Source organism: Betta splendens, chromosome 15 (assembly GCF_900634795.4).
Source record: "Betta splendens chromosome 15, fBetSpl5.4, whole genome shotgun sequence".
Lineage (NCBI taxonomy): Eukaryota > Metazoa > Chordata > Actinopteri > Anabantiformes > Osphronemidae > Betta > Betta splendens.
The window spans coordinates 10,860,824-10,879,773 of NC_040895.2; the positions used below are offsets into that span (position 1 = coordinate 10,860,824).

At 41.0% G+C, this 18,950-nt stretch overlaps 3 protein-coding genes across 8 annotated transcripts; 2 read left to right on the forward strand and 1 right to left on the reverse strand.

The window, feature by feature from the left end:
* Positions 1–134: 134 nt before the first annotated feature.
* On the reverse strand, positions 135–3,892 carry zdhhc16a (zinc finger DHHC-type palmitoyltransferase 16a). 3 transcript variants are annotated; one of them, XM_029175674.3, is made up of 11 exons: positions 3,182–3,400; positions 2,682–2,939; positions 2,397–2,591; positions 2,221–2,309; positions 2,049–2,077; positions 1,823–1,956; positions 1,562–1,645; positions 1,382–1,467; positions 1,123–1,246; positions 889–959; positions 135–810 (listed from the first exon to the last, which is right to left on the reverse strand). In XM_029175674.3, the coding sequence occupies exons 1-11, from the start codon at positions 3,248–3,250 to the stop codon at positions 708–710; spliced, it is 1,242 nt and encodes a 413-aa protein (XP_029031507.1). In that variant the 5' UTR covers positions 3,251–3,400; the 3' UTR covers positions 135–707. The 3 variants fall into 3 exon arrangements, with proteins under 3 accessions (XP_029031507.1, XP_029031509.1, XP_029031506.1); XM_029175676.3 differs by lacking the exon at positions 3,182–3,400 and adding an exon at positions 3,735–3,892 and having other exon boundaries at positions 135–959; XM_029175673.3 differs by having other exon boundaries at positions 135–959; positions 3,182–3,693.
* A 258-nt stretch (positions 3,893–4,150) lies between these two features.
* mettl18 (methyltransferase like 18) lies at positions 4,151–6,501 on the forward strand. The gene is made up of 2 exons (XM_029175677.3): positions 4,151–4,362; positions 5,350–6,501. Exons 1-2 carry the CDS (start codon positions 4,258–4,260, stop codon positions 6,316–6,318), a joined length of 1,074 nt encoding a protein of 357 aa, XP_029031510.1. The 5' UTR covers positions 4,151–4,257; the 3' UTR covers positions 6,319–6,501.
* Positions 6,502–7,975: 1,474 nt separating this feature from the next.
* sufu (suppressor of fused homolog (Drosophila)) lies at positions 7,976–18,669 on the forward strand. 4 transcript variants are annotated; one of them, XM_055502440.1, is made up of 13 exons: positions 7,976–8,241; positions 11,409–11,582; positions 11,934–12,068; positions 12,187–12,323; positions 13,395–13,537; positions 13,884–13,969; positions 14,353–14,425; positions 14,982–15,138; positions 15,275–15,377; positions 15,765–15,899; positions 17,057–17,195; positions 17,272–17,340; positions 17,447–18,669. In XM_055502440.1, exons 2-13 carry the CDS (start codon positions 11,434–11,436, stop codon positions 17,534–17,536), a joined length of 1,416 nt encoding a protein of 471 aa, XP_055358415.1. In that variant the 5' UTR covers positions 7,976–8,241; positions 11,409–11,433; the 3' UTR covers positions 17,537–18,669. The 4 variants fall into 4 exon arrangements, 3 of the variants coding, with proteins under 3 accessions (XP_055358415.1, XP_029031505.1, XP_029031504.1); XR_003788412.3 differs by lacking the exon at positions 7,976–8,241 and having other exon boundaries at positions 11,217–11,582; positions 17,447–18,110; positions 18,208–18,669; XM_029175672.3 differs by lacking the exon at positions 7,976–8,241 and having other exon boundaries at positions 11,216–11,582; positions 14,985–15,138.
* The last annotated feature ends 281 nt before the right edge of the window (positions 18,670–18,950 follow it).

An 18,950-nucleotide genomic window follows, 5' to 3' on the forward strand; every position in this document is an offset into this window, starting at 1 on the left:
TCCCTGCTCAGTCTATCCTAAAATCCTGGAGCAGACACAGCACAATGATGTATGATTCACGTGACTCTTAATAGGACAAAGTAGCAGAAAATGAGACACATCAAGTTTGAAAACAAAACATCACATGACTACAATTCCTTTACCAATATTAAAATTTTATTAATTAAACAGGTAAAAAAATACAGATGCTGTAAATATTATGGTGGCACTGCAGCAAAATCTAAATGATAATGTAGGACTGGAGTGTGAAATTGGGCTGCAGAGTTGGAGGAGTTCACATAAACCTTGGTTTACCAAAACATAGTCTTATTAAATATGTCTCATTTTAAATAAATTACTGTATGAACATAATGATAAAACACTGTGCTTAAAGTATAATAATTTAACTTAATTTAAGTACTTTAATGTAATGATATGTCAAGCAGGACACGTGACTTGTAAGATACTAACCCATAATTAGCAGTGTGCTCAGGTGAGGCCAGTTTCTGAGAAACAACAAACAACACACTGCTGAAAATGTGGACCAATGAGCCATGACAAACGTCACAGACCAACTTTTGAGGTATTGGAGGTTGAAGTGACTCTTCAGCTCGATGGAGTCACATTGCAAAGATCCTTTGGGTCGACCAGGTCAGACGACCCGAGTGGGACAGACACAGCAAAGGCTGCTGAATGTAGGCTACAGAACGGCCTACGGGTAGAGTCCGTCATACGGGTATTAGGTCCGTTTTAACTGGGAACGCATTCCACTTCAAACCATCTCCATGAGGGGTGTGTCCAGAGGGGAGGAGAACCCGCGTCACCCAGTGACTATAAACACAAGACAAAAGAAAAATGGGTGGCAACAAGAAAGCACTGATCATAGATAATGCATGGACAAACAGACACCTTTTCTTCTCCACGCCGAAAAAGACTTTCCAGTTATTCAGCTTGCCATAGTTGAAAGGGTTTTTATACACCTGGCAGATCAGTTAATAAAACAGAAAAAGTACAATTAAAGTCAAACAGACAGCAGTACACAGCAAAAGACTTTCAATTATGCACTCGTAGCTCAGCATCGTCTCCTCACAATCCACAACCTGAACCAATTTAACTTTAGATTAGATTATCCAACATTCTGACCTTTCCCCATTTTTCCATTCTCTTCATTTCTTTGCGGTTAATGTGCCTTTCTATGCTGGTCTCTCCTCTGGATATAAGAATCGCATGCCAAATTGTGAGTGCACCCAGAGCCACTCCCACTGTGCTGAAAAGACAAGACAAAGTGCATTTCAAATCAATAAAAATGATTATATAGTACAGTGTGTGTGTGTGTATATATATATATATATATATATATATATATATACAGAAAAGCTTTAATGTGAGATGTTCTCTTTACCTGGTAAGAACCCACATGTAGATGATGCTCTTATTAATCATCTTGTCCTTAAAGGTGTATGTTGGCGCAGGTGTTTGATAGTTGGTCTTACATAGAAAATGGACGGCAGTTATTTTAAAACTAAAGATGACAAACAGATAATAAAAACTCCATTTTGCTGAATGTGTATTTTTTATGTACCTGGCCATGAGGGAGTAGCCCTATAAGAACTCCCATCCCTGTTACTGGTACACCTGGCTTGTCCACATCCAAATGCTTAAAGCGCTAAAGGATCAGCCCAAATGCACAAAGACAAGAGTCGAAGAAAGAAAGAAGGGAGTGTCAGGAGTGACTAATGAGGCTCCACAGAGAACATGGAAAACAAGTATAAGACAAAAGCCAATAATTTGCCATAGAGGCCCTCGGGTGACAGCAGTCCCACAGACAGACAGAGATTCTTACCTCTAAAGCACTGTATGCGTCTAGGAACAGGTTTCTACCACTGATGCTACAGTAGACACAACCCAGGGTCATGAAGAGACAGAAGGAAAAGAAGTAACGGTGGTTAAAATGGCCCACGCAGTTATTTAACCAAGCTGAGGTGCTGACGTTAAGGACAACCACACGTGTTGCAGCTTAAAATCGGAGAGCAATAAACATTTAAAAAGAGTCTTATTCCAGAGGATACGACAATGATGGTCCATTTTCAGAATGCACCTGAAAATAAAAAGACAACCCATCAGCATACATTTGCATGTTATCTTATATTAGGATGAGGCTATAGTATGTTATGTAGTATTATAGCATTTGAAATGTCTCGCCGCTGAGAGCTCAAAGTTTACATAGGTATATTGACTCACCTATTACAGATACCACAGTGATGGGTTCTTGCTGGTTTGGGTATGATGCATTTTTTGCAGACAGACACAATTGGAGTGTCATTTTTTTCCTGAGAAAACAGATTTTGCACATTTTACAACAGGGCTGAACTAGGAAAGCTTCGCGGTTCTGCAGAAAAGCAGAAATGCTATCTTACTGTGGGCGGATACCCGGGGGAGGTCTTGGTGGCCTTATAGTAATGAAAAGCGATCATGATGAGGTTCCAGTGTCCATAACACACATGCCAAGCAATCCATGCAGGGGAGTATGTGTTGAGGATCAGAGGCAGTAGGACCACGTAGGCTATGACCAGTATGGAGCAGGTCAGTATCACCACCAGACAGACGAACACCTTAAAAGATGAAGGTGTTGTTGAACTAAAAACTGTCAGTCCCCCAGTTATTACTGCAATCAGCACAGATTAACACACACACACACTCACCAAGCCAAACCAGCGAGTGACATAATCCACTGCCCAAAACACGGGTTCAAAGACTGAGTCAAAGACCACGTCGGAGTCTGTGAGGGAGTTGAAGTAAAGCGACTGCAGCAGCAGCCTCATGTAAGCCCATGCGTCCTTAATCCACACAGGCACTCTGCTCCTTCCTCTCCTGGCACACAACTGTAGCCGCGCAGAGCGCAGCAGGTGGAGCACTGAGCCGGGGCAGCACCGCATTCTGCATCTGTAATATTCATGCACCTGCAATGACAGTACAAACATCATGAGCAAGGCGTTTACAAACAGGTTGGGGGCTGTCATTAAAATATGTTTAAACAGTAAAACAAATGTTAAGCACAAATCTCATTGGTTAAATCTGAACAATAATCCCACATGCGACGCTATTCACAGAAAGGCAGCACATTCTTACAAACTGCTGCTATAATCCAAGTGTTCGGCATCTTAATTTCTGCTCCAAATCCAGTGTCTCGTGTCAAACTTACCATGTGCTTAATTTGAGAAGCAGTCAACATGGATTTCCTGGGAGTTAGGTTGTTTATATAATTCGCCATTATAATCTGTACGAACTAACATTTCACGTATGTACAGCTACAATTCAAAGACACAAATGAAGAAGCCCGAGCTTCTACTAGTAAATAAAACAGTGATATAAGGGCGTGCTCAGCTGGGCTGGTCCATTTACGTAGGATCAAGTAAAAGTATACAGAACAATCCTGCTTCGCTGCATTCCGGACTGGGTGGATCCTAGGTGGATCCTGGGTGGAGGTGTTACTGTTAGCTGGCAGCTACCTGAGGTTCAGTCGGGCTCCGGCCGGAGGTGGAGCAGCAGCATTCAGCTCCCCTTCATTCAACAGCACGACGGGGCGTTTAGCTCTAGCGCCATGAAAGCTCCAACTATTTATATGCCCACAACACACAATGATGTAGCTGCCAGAACCCTAATGCCCCAAATCCCCTTTGTTTGGGTTGTCCTGCTCAAATACCCGATCCTCTATGCTGCAGCTCAGTTCCAGCTTCGCATTAGGGAATACTCACGGTTTTAAGGCGAGAAACTACAGGAGCATTCTTCCATTGACACTTAGACCGGAAATTGGGAAAAAACGGAATTGTCGCCACATGCTAGCGATGAAGAGCAGCCTGTGGTACCTCAACGCTACATGACAGTTTACAAGCTGATCCAAATCCGGAGTTAGTGCGCATGCGTCAGAAAGGCACCGAAAAACATCTGTGTTGTCGGAGTTTGAAGGGTTCCACCAAAAACGTAGCGTTAATTATGCGCGCTGTGTATATGATTTACTTCATAAATATGATGGAGACGTAAACTTCGTAAATTTTGGGGAGATTGAAGAGCTGGATGGATATTTTATGTCTCTCCGTATTTCACTAACAGAGTTTGACCAGCGGGGGGCAGCAGTGCCGCATTGTTGTCTGTGCGCCTATTGTGCCAAACTAAAGAAGAAGATGTTCGCTCGCCATGTGGCTGACGTGAACCACTGGTAAACACGGAGCTGTCTTTCCATCAATCTCAAGACGAGTAGCGTGTGCGGTGTTAGTCATCATGTCGTTTTGTTTTAACTTTAACGTTGCAGCACAAACATCGAACCCGGGTGACGTCGTTGGAAATGAATTGGAAAATGGAAAGAAACATATTTCTGCTAAACCCGTGAGTTCGGCTAGCTCTTAACAGTAGCTTACTTTACTTGTAGCTACTTAGTCATAAATACAATATTAACATTAGTAGGACAACAATGCAATTTGGGACACAAATAAAACAAGTAGCTAAGGTGTATAATTGTACCGATTAAATGAACTCTGAGTCGATACATGACTTCATTAGATTAGATACGACTTTATTATATTAATCCCACAATGGGGAAATTGAGTTATGTTTAAGTGTTTAATCACAATATTTAATGCATTGTAAAAGACGTTCCGGAAGGTATGCACTTTTAGTTAGAAATTAGCCAATGTGGTATTAATTAATCTTCTGGTGTGGACAATAACTGCAGACACACACACACACACACACACACACACACACACACACACACACACACACACACACACATTCTCTCTCTCTCTTTCAAGTCATAAGCAGATTCTTGAATTGAGTAATTTCCAGCTAACAATGAAAATAGTTCTCTCAGGTGTGCATCCACAAGAGAGCGTAGGTTGACAATCTTTACGCCCATGCGCCTTTTTATATGTCAATAAAGAGTCATAGTGAAAACGTTTAAATCGACTGATGATTTGTTTTTGTTATGACTGAACTAACAACAGACATATTTATTTTATATATTTGCATTGACATGGCTAATTTTAAACAGTCCTTTTAACTTAATTTGTTTAGTTTCACGTTCTTCCATCTGCTTTGTTGACGTCAGAACATTGGTTTCATCAGCAGAGGTTACATTAGCCATTTTAACTGAAACCTGTGTTGAGTTATAAAATCCTTTTAAACATTTTTTTCTAATCCAGTTATTAAAGTAGGTGTTAAAGAATAATTATGAAATGTTAGACAGTAGGTAGTTATTGTTTGTGTGGCTCAAGCAATGTTGTCAACTTGATGCACACATTGTCTGTGTAGCTGTGTTTTTAAAGTAAGCCATCAGACACACCTGATTTCTAAATAATGCTTTGTATTTTCCAGACTGAAAACACAACGAAACCAGCAGAGCCAGTAAAGGAGGCCAAAAAACACCTTCCGCCATCGGACCCACAGTTCCTCCTTATGGATGCTGTGTTTGAAACGGTTACCATTGGAAGTCTTCCTCCTCTTCACTTCCTCAACGAGACAGTTTTTGAAAAGACGGCCTCGGAGAGAGAGGACGAGGAGAAAATTCTCTCCCGCACCGCAGAGCAGAAGTCTGATCTCATCTCTGGTGTTTACGAGGGAGGGCTGAAGGTGTGGGAGTGTACTTATGACCTTCTGGAACTGATTGAGAAACACGGAGAGACGTTCAGAGGGAAGGCAGTTTTAGATTTGGGCTGTGGTGCAGGACTGCTGGGGATACTGGCACTGAAGAGGGGAGCCAGACAGGTCCATTTCCAAGATTATAACAGTACTGTTATTGAACAGCTCACTGTGCCAAATGTAATACTAAACTGCCAAGAGGACGATGAAGTAGCTGGTAGAGATGACAAAGAAGGCAGGGGAGGGGGGAAAACACAGGAGGAAGGTGGTTGTGATAAGACGCTGATAGAGAAAAAGGAGGTAAAGGATAGCGACCCGCCTTGTAAAAAACGAGCCACAGACCTATCCCATCACCCACTGGTAGCCAAGTGTTCCTTTTTCTCTGGTGACTGGAGTACGTTTCTTGCTTTGCTCTTGAAGACTGTTTCACCTCCCAAGTATGATATTATATTAACCTCAGAGACAATCTACAACACTGCGTACTACGCTGTGCTACATGACACACTCCACGAACTGCTGGCACCAGGCGGACTCGTCTACCTCGCCACCAAATCTCATTATTTTGGAGTGGGTGGTGGACTGCACCTGTTTGAGACTTTTGTGGAGCAGAGGGGGGTTTTCTCTGTGGATCACCTGTGGGATGGCGAAGAAGGACTTCAGAGGCATGTTGTAGCCATGCGCTTTAAAACTGCAAGTAGCTCTTGATCAAGTAGAGAGAAATGACTCTGTCGTCTGAGCTACTAATTAGAGCAAGTGTGAATAAATGTTTGTTTTTTGAATCAAGCTTGTATATTTACTGTTTTGTACAAAGCTTGAGAAGCTATAATACATGAGAGCGGCTGTGGTAAAACAAAGAAAAGCTGTAATAAAAATGCTGTCTCATCTTCATTTGCCCTTTAGCTATCTACACCTACCTTCACTTCCTATATAGAAATTTGAATATGTCTGCCAGTAACTCAAGTGCAGTTGAAAGGGGCTGTTATAGGTCTTTAGATGCATGGGGAGGAAAGAAAGGAAATGGGCTCAGTGACCTTTGCGAGTGATTTTCCCCAGTGTTCAAACAGCAGCATGAAAGCCCGGCTTGTTTCTGAAGTCCAGCACAAAATGTCAATTGCAACTTATCCCACCAGACCAAGGATGTAGTTTGAAAGTGGATTCTAGAGTCGCTGCACATCAATAGTGTAACTCTGTGGGGGTCTCTGTAGCTTTCCATCTTGTAATGGCTCCTCTTGATTCTGCGAATTTGTACCAGCACTTACATTCAGTGAGCAATCTGGGTGTTGCACAACAAAAAGGTCATGGCACATTGTTATGAGTGTACATGTTGGAAATATGTACACGCATGTGTTACACGTACAGGAAGAGAACGATGTGTTGTTTTTTCCAACATCGTGTGGAAACCCCTTTTTGTCCAGATCAAGGAAATCCATCACAATAATTTACCAGGGCTTTTTCTGAGGAAGTAGGCACCAGGTCCCAACTAGTTTAGTGTATTTGAATCGATTGGTTCAGGAGGATGAGGAAACAAGAGGGGTTTTCTACAGGCTGACTGAACAAAGAAACGGTTTAGTGGAAACTGAGCTCATTTTATAACTGTGGTCTTACCCTGCTGACCCAGTCCTGTCACGTTTGCCTGACTGACAATTAGTACCACATTCCTGTCATGTGCGAATGTCACCTGATAGAAAAGAAAAGTTATTTAAAGAATTGTGCTATCTAATGCAGCTCAGCCAGTTCTCACCTGAATTAATGAGTGCACGGCGGCTACGCAAACATACACATGAATAAAGCTCATCCCAAACATCTCCGTGACGCAAGTCACGGACAAATAATATTTAGCAAAGATAAAAGCTGTTTTCTAGGAAACAGCGTCGCCGGTTCAAACATGACTGTGCATTTTTACATCCACAGTGTGAGGGCAGAATGTGTGGTAGATATGTAAATACATCGTAATGTTAAGATATTAGAATGCCGCATGCATTCAAGCGGCAAACACAGTTTCTGTTTGCATATGTCTAGTTGGCGAACCTCCACTGTATCCGCTTTGTCATCGACTCTCATCTCGACAGCTGTTCGTGACCTGTGGGGGAATTCCTGGTTCCTCCAGTAGACGCAGCCTTTCCCCTGATTACTTTATGGGAACAGGGGGCAGGGCCAGTCAGATGGTTTTCCTCAGAAACTCTTGTGTGTTGATTCACTGTGAGGGGGCGTGTTGTTCACTCCCACTGTTTCCTTCTTACTGGGAAGTGACTGTCAGGCTTACCGTACGGAGGGAGTGTATGAAAAACAGATAGAGAGGAGGGAGGGAAGCTGATGGGTGATGTGAAAGGTGCTGGTATTTAAGGTTCTGTGCTCTGAATGTCAGACAGTGAGCTCAATCCTTCCTTGGGAAGAAAATAACGCGGACATGGGAGAGCGCTCGGAACACGCAGGTGAACCGGAGGGAGGGACGGCTTTACCCTGTGCCCATTCAGTTTGGAAAACCCTGCTGCTGATTGAATGGAAAGGGATTTTCCTAACGGGACTGCTGAAGTGTGTTTAAAGCTTGACTCTTCGAGAGGACAGCACTGGAATGGGGAGATGTCTCAGATATAGCCAAGATCTAAAGGCAGATCTTCAGTGAATACAGTAAGTATGTAGGTAGACAATTTGCTAAAGTGACAAATTGTGATTGGGTTAAAAGAGAAAAATGAAGGCATTCGAAAGTATATGTGTTTCGTAAATACAAACTAGTTCCACCATGTTTGAATATAGTTCTAGTAAACAGTAACTTCCAACCTATCTGAGCTCCAGCAGACTAATGGTGTCATACTGTGTTAATCGTTGCCATGTTTGAATAGGGACAGTTTAATAAAGTGAGGATTTAAGACTAGGCTAATGCCCAAACGGGGGATTTCTTGTCTAGCAACAGGCTGTAGAACCGGTTGTTTCCCTCTCCAACTGCCGGGAAGAGTTTCCTGAACGCATTCAGGTGTGGCTTTCCTCAGAAAGTTCAATGTGCTGTCCTGCACTTATCCCAGAAGAATGTTCAGCCAAACTGAAAGAAAAACCGTGACTGAGACAGTACCGAGAACTTATCTAATTATAACGTCACAGTCAGTATTGAATCCAGGCCTCCAGGTTATGTGGCTGGGATTTTTCGGTGTAGAAGAGGGAGAATCCTGTAATACACCGAGGTTAGTTAATGTGAAACCTATTTTGGAGGGGTATGTCGGTAATCACAATGTCCCAACGTTCTTTTCCTGGGAGTGTTCAGCTATAACTGATGAGTCATTTCATGCCTTGACCAAGCAGCTATCACCATGATCCGATTCACCGCCTCAGCCCAGTGGACACATCATTTTAGTGGTTGCGAAGCATTTCCAGTAATACTGGAAGATGACTGGATACCTCGCATGACCCGAATCTCACCCAAGGCTCCGTCGAAACCACTGGATCCATTAAATCCTAACTGCACTTCAGCGAGTTGTTTTCCCTTTGGGTCAGTTTGAGTCAATTAAAATACTTCAGCCTGTTACCAAGAACCATACAGTATATTATATAGTACTATAGAACGAAAAGCCTTCTGTAACTGCCTGTTGCTCAATCTTCCAGTGAAAGAAGTAGAGCTGATGTTATCTCGTCATCACACTCCTTGTTTGAGAAATACAGACAGCCATGTGGCTCAACCTAAATATGCTACTCAACATGTTACACATTGAACAATGTTTTGTTTTTAATCATTATATTCTTATGGAAAACACTGGTTAGAAAACGCCAGTGTTGTGCTCTAATAGTGCTCTACTATGAGAACTGAATTCCATAGATGGTGGCATCTTCAGGTGTCATCTATGGGCTCAGTTCTTTTGGCATGGTACTGGTTTGCCAGCTGTACTGCCCAACATCAAAAAAGAAGAAACCACGACTACGAGAAGCCATAAATGTGTGTGTCATTTGTTATTTTGTTTGTACGTACTAATGTGTTGCTGCTGTTCTTCAAATGAGTAAAATTGGTCATTTGAAAGTGTATGTGACATCAAATCAAGTTTCTAAATTGCTGATCAAAGGTTTTCAGAATTTAAGTAAACCACTGTATATTCTTATTAAAGTAAAAAAACGAGATTATTTTCCTGTGATTTGTTTTTTCCTTTTTATTTAGTTCACAAGAAAAGTATAAGAAATACAAGCCCGACCGTGTCATATATTTCAATACTTTGTTTCAGTTTTAGTTTGATAGATTGATCTGTACACTATTCAATCAAGTTAATTTTATTTATATCATCATTTGAATTTATATCTGCAGCTATAATTTTTGAAGTATGAAATTAAAGATGCATATTGGTTTATAGGCTTTTAGAAAAGAAGAGGTAAAATTAGTGATAATTACGTAACGCTTACATGCAGATGAGTTTGAGTTCCTTGTATTAAAAATAATTCAGTTATACTTAAAATTGTACGAAAGACGCTTTTTACAGCTTATGCTACTTCTAAGACTAGCAGAAAACATTTAAGTAAAATCACAGTAGTTGTATTCTGGACACCCTTTATCAGAGCTTAGACTCTGCATTATGTGGGTATAGTTACTAATGTACAACTTTATGTGAAGCAGTTTTATGAAAGCTTAGGCTGTAGCATGTGAGAAAATCAAGAAATGAAGAGGAAATAAAAAAAATGGCTGACACCATCCTGTCTGACAGGCGGGTTTGGGCTTGCATTTATTTGCATAAAAGCTGTGACACAGACATAATTATCTTTTATGAGGGAAGTATTAAAATAAACAATTCTTCAGTCAAATTGTGACTCACTTGTTTATTTTCATTGAATGGTTTTAATGGACAAACAGCAGGGATTCACTAAAACATCTCTTACAAAGATAACAGTGCCCTTGCTAAAATAAAAATAAATTAAAGTAAATTCATGATCATATGCTCAGACTGGCCGCCACATGTCCTACACATATTCTAGAGTTTAGTATTATTCAAATGTATTTAATATGTGAATACAGGATAATGCACAGTGATAGAATAAATCAGAGATCTTACACAGCCAAATGTAACAGATTAGGACTAAAAATTTGCAAAACTTTGGCAACTACTTTTTGTAGATCCTGGTATAAGGTTTTCTTACACAGGCTATACCTGCTTTAATGGAATACTTCCTTAAAACGAATATAATAACTAACCAATATTTGTAGACAGAAAAAAATACTAAACATTACTATAATACAAGACATTGTAGACAACTTTGTAATTTGTAGGGCCAGACTGCTACACTCAAACCCAAATAATAAGTCGAAAATGAGACTTTATATAACACAATAATTTAAGACATACATTTTATGAGGAACCAACGCAAATGCTAAATCCTATAAATTCCTTTCTACTGATCTGTTACTTCGGCTCGTCTTTGAAGACCCATTTGGTCCCTCTATTATCGATCTATCCATCATTTGCCCCGTGAAAAACTCTGCAGCCCCCCACCCTGAATCACAGCTTATTAATCTTTGATTGGCATTTTGTCGCCCAATCACCTTTACGTAAAAAATCAACACAAACCCAAATCTCACTTCCAAATGGTCCGCCGTGACCATCTGGCAGTGACGTCACGTCCTTCAGCCAACCAATGCGAGGTAGTGTTTTTTGCAGAGGACGCGCAACAGGCTGGGCTCCGGTTGAGAGTCGCGCTGGGAACAAACTTAAACCTGTTCACCGTCAGTTTTTACCAGTTGCGAAACTTTAATGGTTTAGTTTTGTCTCTTTTTTGGTGAACTGGTTACAGATAATAAAATATACTTGCAATTACTTTGATATCTAAAGGACAAGGTTTGTTCGCGACCGTGGCATGGGTGATGTACGGCCTACCAGTGGAGCTCCAGCCCATGGGCTGGTGCCGCTGTTTCCTCCCGGACTGCAGGCTATCTACGGGGAATGTCGGCGACTTTATCCCGAGCAGGCCAACCCGCTTCAAGTTACAGCCATTGTTAAGTACTGGTAGGTGCTCCCCTCCCTGGTAGCTTTTCTCATACATCTATTGGCCCTGGGTTTGGGGAACAACTTTGTTGCCAGCTAGAGCTAAACGCTTAGCTATCAGCTAGCTTAGCTGCCAAGCTAGCGATGCAGCCAGCTCCATCAAGGAGCGCAGTAGTAGCTAATTCCAAACTTCAGGGGGGGAATATTCACTGCTAAACTCGGGTAAATAAATATATCTCGTTATAAAGGTCTGGCACTTGTATTGTAGTTATTTTCTCCAACGTTGGGACACTAGTAACTATAAAGAACTACAATAGAATACAGTAAATAATACGATTACTGATTTTTTTCTTCAATTTTTGCTTGTCACAGGTTAGGAGGACCAGACCCATTAGACTACATCAGTATGTATAGAAATATGGGCTGCTCAGCCCAGGACATCCAGGAGCACTGGCACTATGTCAGCTTTGGACTGAGTGATCTGTATGGAGATAACAGAGTTCATGAGTAAGTACACGCCCTTGCAGCAGGGGGGTAACACATTGGTATTAGAGTTAACATCACATTATGCCTTTGTAATGATTCACCCTTTATCATTGAACATAGTGCTTTTGATTTTGTCAAGGTTTACAGGCCCAGATGGAGCCAGTGGGTTTGGCTTTGAACTCACCTTTAGACTCAAAAGAGAAGCGGGAGAGACAGCACCACCAACCTGGCCAGCTGAACTCATGCAGGGCTTGGCTCGCTATGTTTTCCAGTCAGGTAATATATATATATTATTATTATTATATTAATATAATATATTAAATCACCTGAAGGTCAAGGCAAGTGGTTTTTTTTTGCAGCAATGTTGAAGATTCAGGCAACAAAAACAATGTCTTTCAAGCAGTCTATTGTAAATGAGCCCTAAATCATCTTGGGTCAAAGTAACTGCTGGAATTAAGATAAAGGAGGGGGATGAAAACTTGGTTGCAGCTTTGCATCATTCAGGCAGACATTTCTATTTCACAGAGTCATAATGAGTGTTTTCTTTTTGTCACAGTTTAATAGACCAGTAAATGATTTCTCTGCATTGTTGTTTTTTCTGGTTTCCAAGCCGCCTTCACATGTGAATATGACAAATATGTTCTTTGTAAAGGTTGCTTGTAATATCGCTAATGCATGTAAGCATGCATGAATAAAGACATATTAGTGCACTTACACTAGTATGCATCATGTTCACATTCTCTGGCGATGGACATCAATATCTTTCCTGTTACTATTGTACTAGGATTGTTTTCAGGAAAGTTCAAACAACTGTGTTTTTGTTAAACATGAATGTGCTCTCTGTGTGCAAACGATAGAGGTCTATACTGTACTTCGGAGTTCATAAAATCCTTCGCTTGCATATATAATGTATACAACAAAGTGTGGTAAAGAAGGAAAGGGGTATTTAAAAGCCTTGGTATAATAGAAGAAGGCTTTCTCTTAGGCTCCCCTCTCCTCACCACCCAGTCCTTCTCTATTTTCCAGCTGGGGTCAATTTGCACTTGGGTGGGCTGGGCCCCCCGAGTTAAATGAATGCTGATTCCTGGCCCTTTTCCCTTTACTTTGCTCCTGCTGAAAATCTGTACTGGGTGGGTGTTGCCTCCCAAGCAGATAGATTCCTCAGATGGTAATGCACATTTTGTGTTGTTTCTTGTCTTTTAGCCACTTTTAGCTTTGGTTTCCCTCCCTTGTTCCTCCCCCTTTCCCTGTTACTGAAACATTTGCTGTCCTGTTTCCTCAGGGATTGTAAGACAGAATGTTTTGTCATACTAGTAAAACTGTCTGCTTTTGGTTTCTGTTCTACAGAAAACACATTTTGCAGCGGAGATCATATATCGTGGCACAATCCATTAGACAACAGCGAATCTCGTATCCAGCACATGTTGCTCACAGAGGACCCACAGATACAACCGATTCACACGCCTTTTGGTTCCGTAAGCTTTCTCCAGGTGAGTTCAAATATGTGGTTTTTGTACATAAAAGATTTTGGAAGAAATCTTCTGAAAGAAATGGGAAAAAAGGGCCATTTATCAATTTTAGTTTTTATTTATGTTTTTGATTGTACATGTCCTTCAAGTTAGTTTAACAAAGGGAAGTAATGTGGCTGTTGTCTCATCTATATTCGTTTTCCTTGAAGTCACATCATTAGAACAATTAAATACTAATGTACATTGTTATACAGATGACTAAAAACTTGTGTCTTCTTCCACAGCTTTTGAGATGTTAAACAACAATAGTCATAAAGTAAAAAGCAAGTCAATCACATCCTCTCATGTTGTTCATTGTCTCTTGTAGATTGTGGGCGTTTGTACAGAGGAGCTTCAGGCAGCCCAACAGTGGAATGGTCAAGGCATCTTGGAGCTGATGCGTGGAGTTAAAGTGTAAGAAGTGTGCAAAGATCAACAACCTATATGTGGTGTAACACATGGGGTATCTATATTGCATTAGGCTATTCTATTCTATTTCATTTAATTTATTTTAAAATATTTTGTCTATTTTACAGCTTAGGAATGTCCGTACATATAAATGTAACCTTTCTTAAATGTTGATGTGTTTTCACAATAACATTATATAACTATGTAGATTAGCTCAGCTGTTTAGTAAGTAGGTATTAATAAACAAAGCAGATGACATTACATTCCCTAAGAATCAAGCCCCTGAAAGGAGAAATGAAGAGCATAGTTACTTGTTCATTTATTAACGTTTTGTTTATCTCTGGGTTAATGATGGCATGGACTAATGTTGATGATTGTCCTGCACACAGAGCTGGAGGCCCCTGGCTAATCACAGACATGAGGAGAGGAGAGACCATTTTTGACATCGACCCACACCTACAAGTAAGACATTTTTAGGTTTGGGACACTTGGCATATAATGCAGCATATTGTATTTATTCACTGTTAGACAAGTCCATAAGCAAGTTCGCATTCTACAGCTGCTGACTAATCTGATGTAATCAAACTATTTTATAAGAGGATTGAATGATCCCAACAATGTAACACCATTAGCAGTTTATTAAGTACATGTATTTCAACCAAATCCAGTCTAATGCGACTGTTCTTTTATAAGTACTACTTTCACTGAGATTTACTTTCAACCTTTGCGTTAAAGGTTTAATGGTTTGTTCCTTTTATTCTACATCTAAGTAATAGCATCTTACATCCTGAACAACATCCCCTTCATGAAGGATTCATAAAGAGTTAACGGTAGCATTAATTGTAGCTAAAGACAGTGCCAGCTCAGTGTACAGAAATGCTCTCTGACAACATTTACCATCACTTTAAAGGTCTATAAATCTTTATGCAGATCTTATGCATTTCAGAAAATGTTGACCTTGTGTGAGTTTTTATATGAGCTAGTGTTAATGACTGCCTACATTTCTTGCTTATCCAAGCAGGAGAGAGTGGATCAGGGTATTGAGACAGAAGGCTCTAACCTGAGCGGGGTCAGTGCCAAGTGTGTGTGGGATGATCTGAGTCGACCGCCAGAGGATGAGGAGGACAGCAGATCCATCTGTATAGGATCACAGCCACGTAGGCTCTCAGACAAAGGTATGGCCTAAGTTCTAATTAGGACATAGCAGATCCCAGAATGCTTAAACACCCTTTACACAGGATGTCTGGTTTCTTGCTGTCAGTAGTGCATGATGGGATAATTCCATGCTGGTCTGTATTTGTCTGTTGAAAGATACTGAGCAGATCAGGGAAACCTTGAGAAAAGGGTTGGAATTTAACAGCAAGACAGCACTACCACCCATCAACAGCCAAAAGCAGAACCACGAGAGGCCTCAGTAAGTCGTCTTACTGCGCGCACACACACACACACACACACACACACACACACACACACACACACACACACACACACACACACACACTAAAGCGGGGGGTCAGCTCTGTACAAGGGTTGCACCAGGATAATTCCCTCTACTGTGTGCAGTGAGTCACAGCCCAACAGATATCTGAACTGTTTCCTAGCTACGAGCATAACATCAGGGTATGTCGCTATTCTTACATATTTCTTTCTGTGGAAGATGTTGGTTTTTGGCAGAGTTAATAGGAATGTGATAGGAGCAGAATAGTGAGCTGTGTGCATTCCTGTTTGTATACCAAGGCTGGTTGAGCCATTTCCCACTTCCTTACTTACATTTTCTCCCTTTTTTGTGCTTGCTTGCTAGGAGTCGGAAGGACAGTTTGGAGAGTGAGAGCTCAGCAGCCATTGTTCCTCATGAGTTGGTTCGAACGCGTCAGTTGGAGAGCGTCCATCTGAAATTCAACCAAGAGTCAGGCACACTACTGCCCCTCTGTCTGCGGTACTGTGTCATTCTGTTTCATGCACACAAGATATTTACTGCGAAACAAGAAAACACACATGGCGCCAGTTTCTCAGACTTTCATATATTAAACCAACCAGGATTTTCCGTCTGTATTGTTTGCTCTGATGCAAATTCAATCTGTCAGGGTTGGCCTGTATTTGCATGAACATAATTGTATCCTGACATAATTAAAATGACAGTGTAGCCTTTTCTCACAGTCACTCATAGCCCACAGGTATGATAAGGACTCCTCTTCTGTGTTTTTCTGACATGTTTTTTGTGAATAGGCTTAGAGGTTTTTACCTTAGGGAAGTCAGCAAAGGTTATTTAAGCTTATTGAAATAACAGTTACATCATTAGAGAGTTGCCCAACAACAAGAAGCAGCAGAAAAAAATAACAAAGATGATAAAATGAATTTAAAAGGTTTGAGTTTCACTGATCTAAGAAGGACTGACTACACTCAGAGACTAAGGTATTAAATTACACGCTATGATGCCACAATACAGTGTAATGTAAAGGCGAAACATTTTGCAGTGTTTTCCCATTTATGCTTGACTTGTGTCTTTTCCTCTAACTTAGTTTGTCTGGAATTTTCACACCTGTAACTGATAACTGTCCCCTTTACTTGGAACACATGATATTTTGGGAATATGACCACAGACGGTCAGACAGGAACTAAAATATCATTACAAAGCTGCTGTGGTGACTCTCTGCACGGACGAGCGTGAACCTGCTTACTGTCTATTTGAGGAAAGAACAAGGCCCGTTAGTACAGAGACACCTTTGTGTGAGAGAGATGTGCGGGGAGGTAACGGAGAGGAAACCCTTTAAGAGGCCCGATTGTGATTTCTGGCAAAGTGGCCGATTACGTCAAATGTTGCCTCTAAACTATGTGACTTTTAAGGCATGAGCCTTTCACACAATGCATTAGACTCACTTAAGACATGTCTGTCTTATTTAAATAGAATGAATGAAGGTGTTTAATCTTTCAATTGACACCTTTTGTCTTAACTAAATATAACTTTGATAATATTTACTATATGATTTTGATAAATTGCAAACCTTTCTGTAAGATGCAGAATGTAACAGTTGACTTTTTGAGTATTTGGATTGTTTGTTTGTTTAAGGTCGAAATATATTTACTATTTTACAGAGGCCGGTTGCTTCATGGGAGACACTTCACTTATAAAAGTATCCATGGGGATACAGCCATTACATTTGTATCCACAGGGGTTGAAGGCGCTTTTGCCACTGAGGAGCATCCATATGCAGCACACGGACCCTGGCTCCAGGTATCTCTCACAGGCTGACACACAAACCTACTGTTTATGTATTGTCACATCTTATTTGATTTTCTGCTCTGTATAGATACTGTTGACTGAGGAGTTTGTCGAACAAATGCTTGGGGATTTACAGGAACTCAACACGCGTGAGGAGGTAAATTTGAAAAAAGCCCCCGTGTTTTTGCTTTTATTTTCTCTTTTGTCTTCCTGAGCCGCTGCCTGCTTCATGTTGCCCATCATTTCCCTTTCTCTTTGTTCAGACCAAGTTACCAAAGGAGTACAGTTGGCCAGAGAAGAAGCTGAAGATCTCGGTCCTACCAGACTCTGTGTTTGACAATCCACTCCAGTGAGGCACTAGGAAACCACACCTGCAGCCATGCTTCCAAGTTGGACCATATTGTGGGGGACTGCAGTGCCTGTTTCACTCAAAGACTTCTGACTGTTACTGCATTCTCAGACTATCAGATTAACTTTTCTCCCAGGCTTGAAGGCTTTTGACAATGGCCTCAAACCATCCTGTCCAGATGGTTGCCCTGTTGGGTCAATCATTATAAGTGACTCACGAGCTGTAGACAGAACAGGATACATTACTAATGTAGTTATGCGCACATCCTTGAATTGCCGTCCCACATCCCTAGCAGTAACTTGGTCGAAGTTCTCAAAAACAGCTATTTATTCCAGTGACCTCAGAGGGCAGAAAAGTCACATACTGAACCAATTATCAGTGTTTTAATTAAGTTGATGTGTATAGTATTTACAAATGCTGGACATTTTAATGTTTGTGGTCATACCAAAGTTTTAACTGTTAACTGGCAGTCTGCTGCCAGTACTGTCTGTGTCTCCAATGTGTCATGAGTCTGTAATAATGCATTCACTGCCTGTTAGTCTGGGATCACCAAACAAGAAACAGAACTACTTTCTTAGGTATTTGGCAGATTCTACATAGACACAACTGTCCTTCCTGTTTGCCCTGAACATGATTCTTGTATTGAGTAACACTTTTACATTTGTCTTCTTTCAGTTTCCTCATGCTTGACAATGCATATTGGGGAACTGTGATCCCTAAAATCAGAAATGCCCACAACTAGGGATCAGCGTCATCTTTACAGTTGGACCAGCTTGAAGAAGAGTTGGAGTAAAATTCCTCTGTGCCTTGAGTTGAAATCACCACTTATTCTCTGGTGACGCCTAAAAGCTGCGTCTCTTTGAGCCGAGGCGGTGGTTTTCTGTTGCTGCCATTGCATTCCATGGTAACAAGCAAAACCGAGCGAAGACTACTTTTGTTACACCCTCGATCTTGATATTAAGTGAACTGACTGATTGTAATCCCAAGTGCATTAAAGTGTATAAGCAGAATTACAGAGGAAGCTTGAGAAATGTTTCGTGTACATACAGCAACGTATTTTAGCACATGTTGTATACTTTTATACGTTCCTGTTGATGCTGTGATTGTGTTTTCTGAAATAAATAATTTCATACAAGATTTTCTATAAATATATTGGCATTACTTTATCATAGTCACCAGCATGTTTGCCACTGGGACCTCACAACAATTAAATCCTGCCATGGAGGTAGTAACCATGAGAGCTCCACAGCTCATGTTTTTCTTGTGGACCTATGGGCGTTATTTAAACATTAACCCACCTCTAATCATTGATAGAGGTGTCTAATGATTACTTAGCACTCGTAACCCTGTATAGCCTTCGCAGAAGAAAAGCCTTCGCAGCCTGTTACCGAGTCTCTCCTCCCTCTTCCGGGCCACCG

Excerpts from the sequence above, each read along its gene's own strand:
- zdhhc16a (XM_029175673.3), bottom strand. The coding sequence starts at position 3,250 with ATGGCGAATTATATAAACAACCTAACTCCCAGGAAATCCATGTTGACT. Across the intron at positions 2,940-3,181 it reads CTTCTCAAATTAAGCACATG|GTGCATGAATATTACAGATG; the intron begins GTAAGTTTGACA and ends CTGTCATTGCAG. Across the intron at positions 2,078-2,220 it reads CACTGTGGTATCTGTAATAG|GTGCATTCTGAAAATGGACC; the intron begins GTGAGTCAATAT and ends TTTTATTTTCAG.
- mettl18 (XM_029175677.3), top strand. The coding sequence starts at position 4,258 with ATGTCGTTTTGTTTTAACTTTAACGTTGCAGCACAAACATCGAACCCG. Across the intron at positions 4,363-5,349 it reads AACATATTTCTGCTAAACCC|ACTGAAAACACAACGAAACC; the intron begins GTGAGTTCGGCT and ends TGTATTTTCCAG.
- sufu (XM_055502440.1), top strand. The coding sequence starts at position 11,434 with ATGGGTGATGTACGGCCTACCAGTGGAGCTCCAGCCCATGGGCTGGTG. Across the intron at positions 15,378-15,764 it reads CAGAACCACGAGAGGCCTCA|GAGTCGGAAGGACAGTTTGG; the intron begins GTAAGTCGTCTT and ends CTTGCTTGCTAG. Across the intron at positions 17,341-17,446 it reads AACTCAACACGCGTGAGGAG|ACCAAGTTACCAAAGGAGTA; the intron begins GTAAATTTGAAA and ends CTCTTTGTTCAG.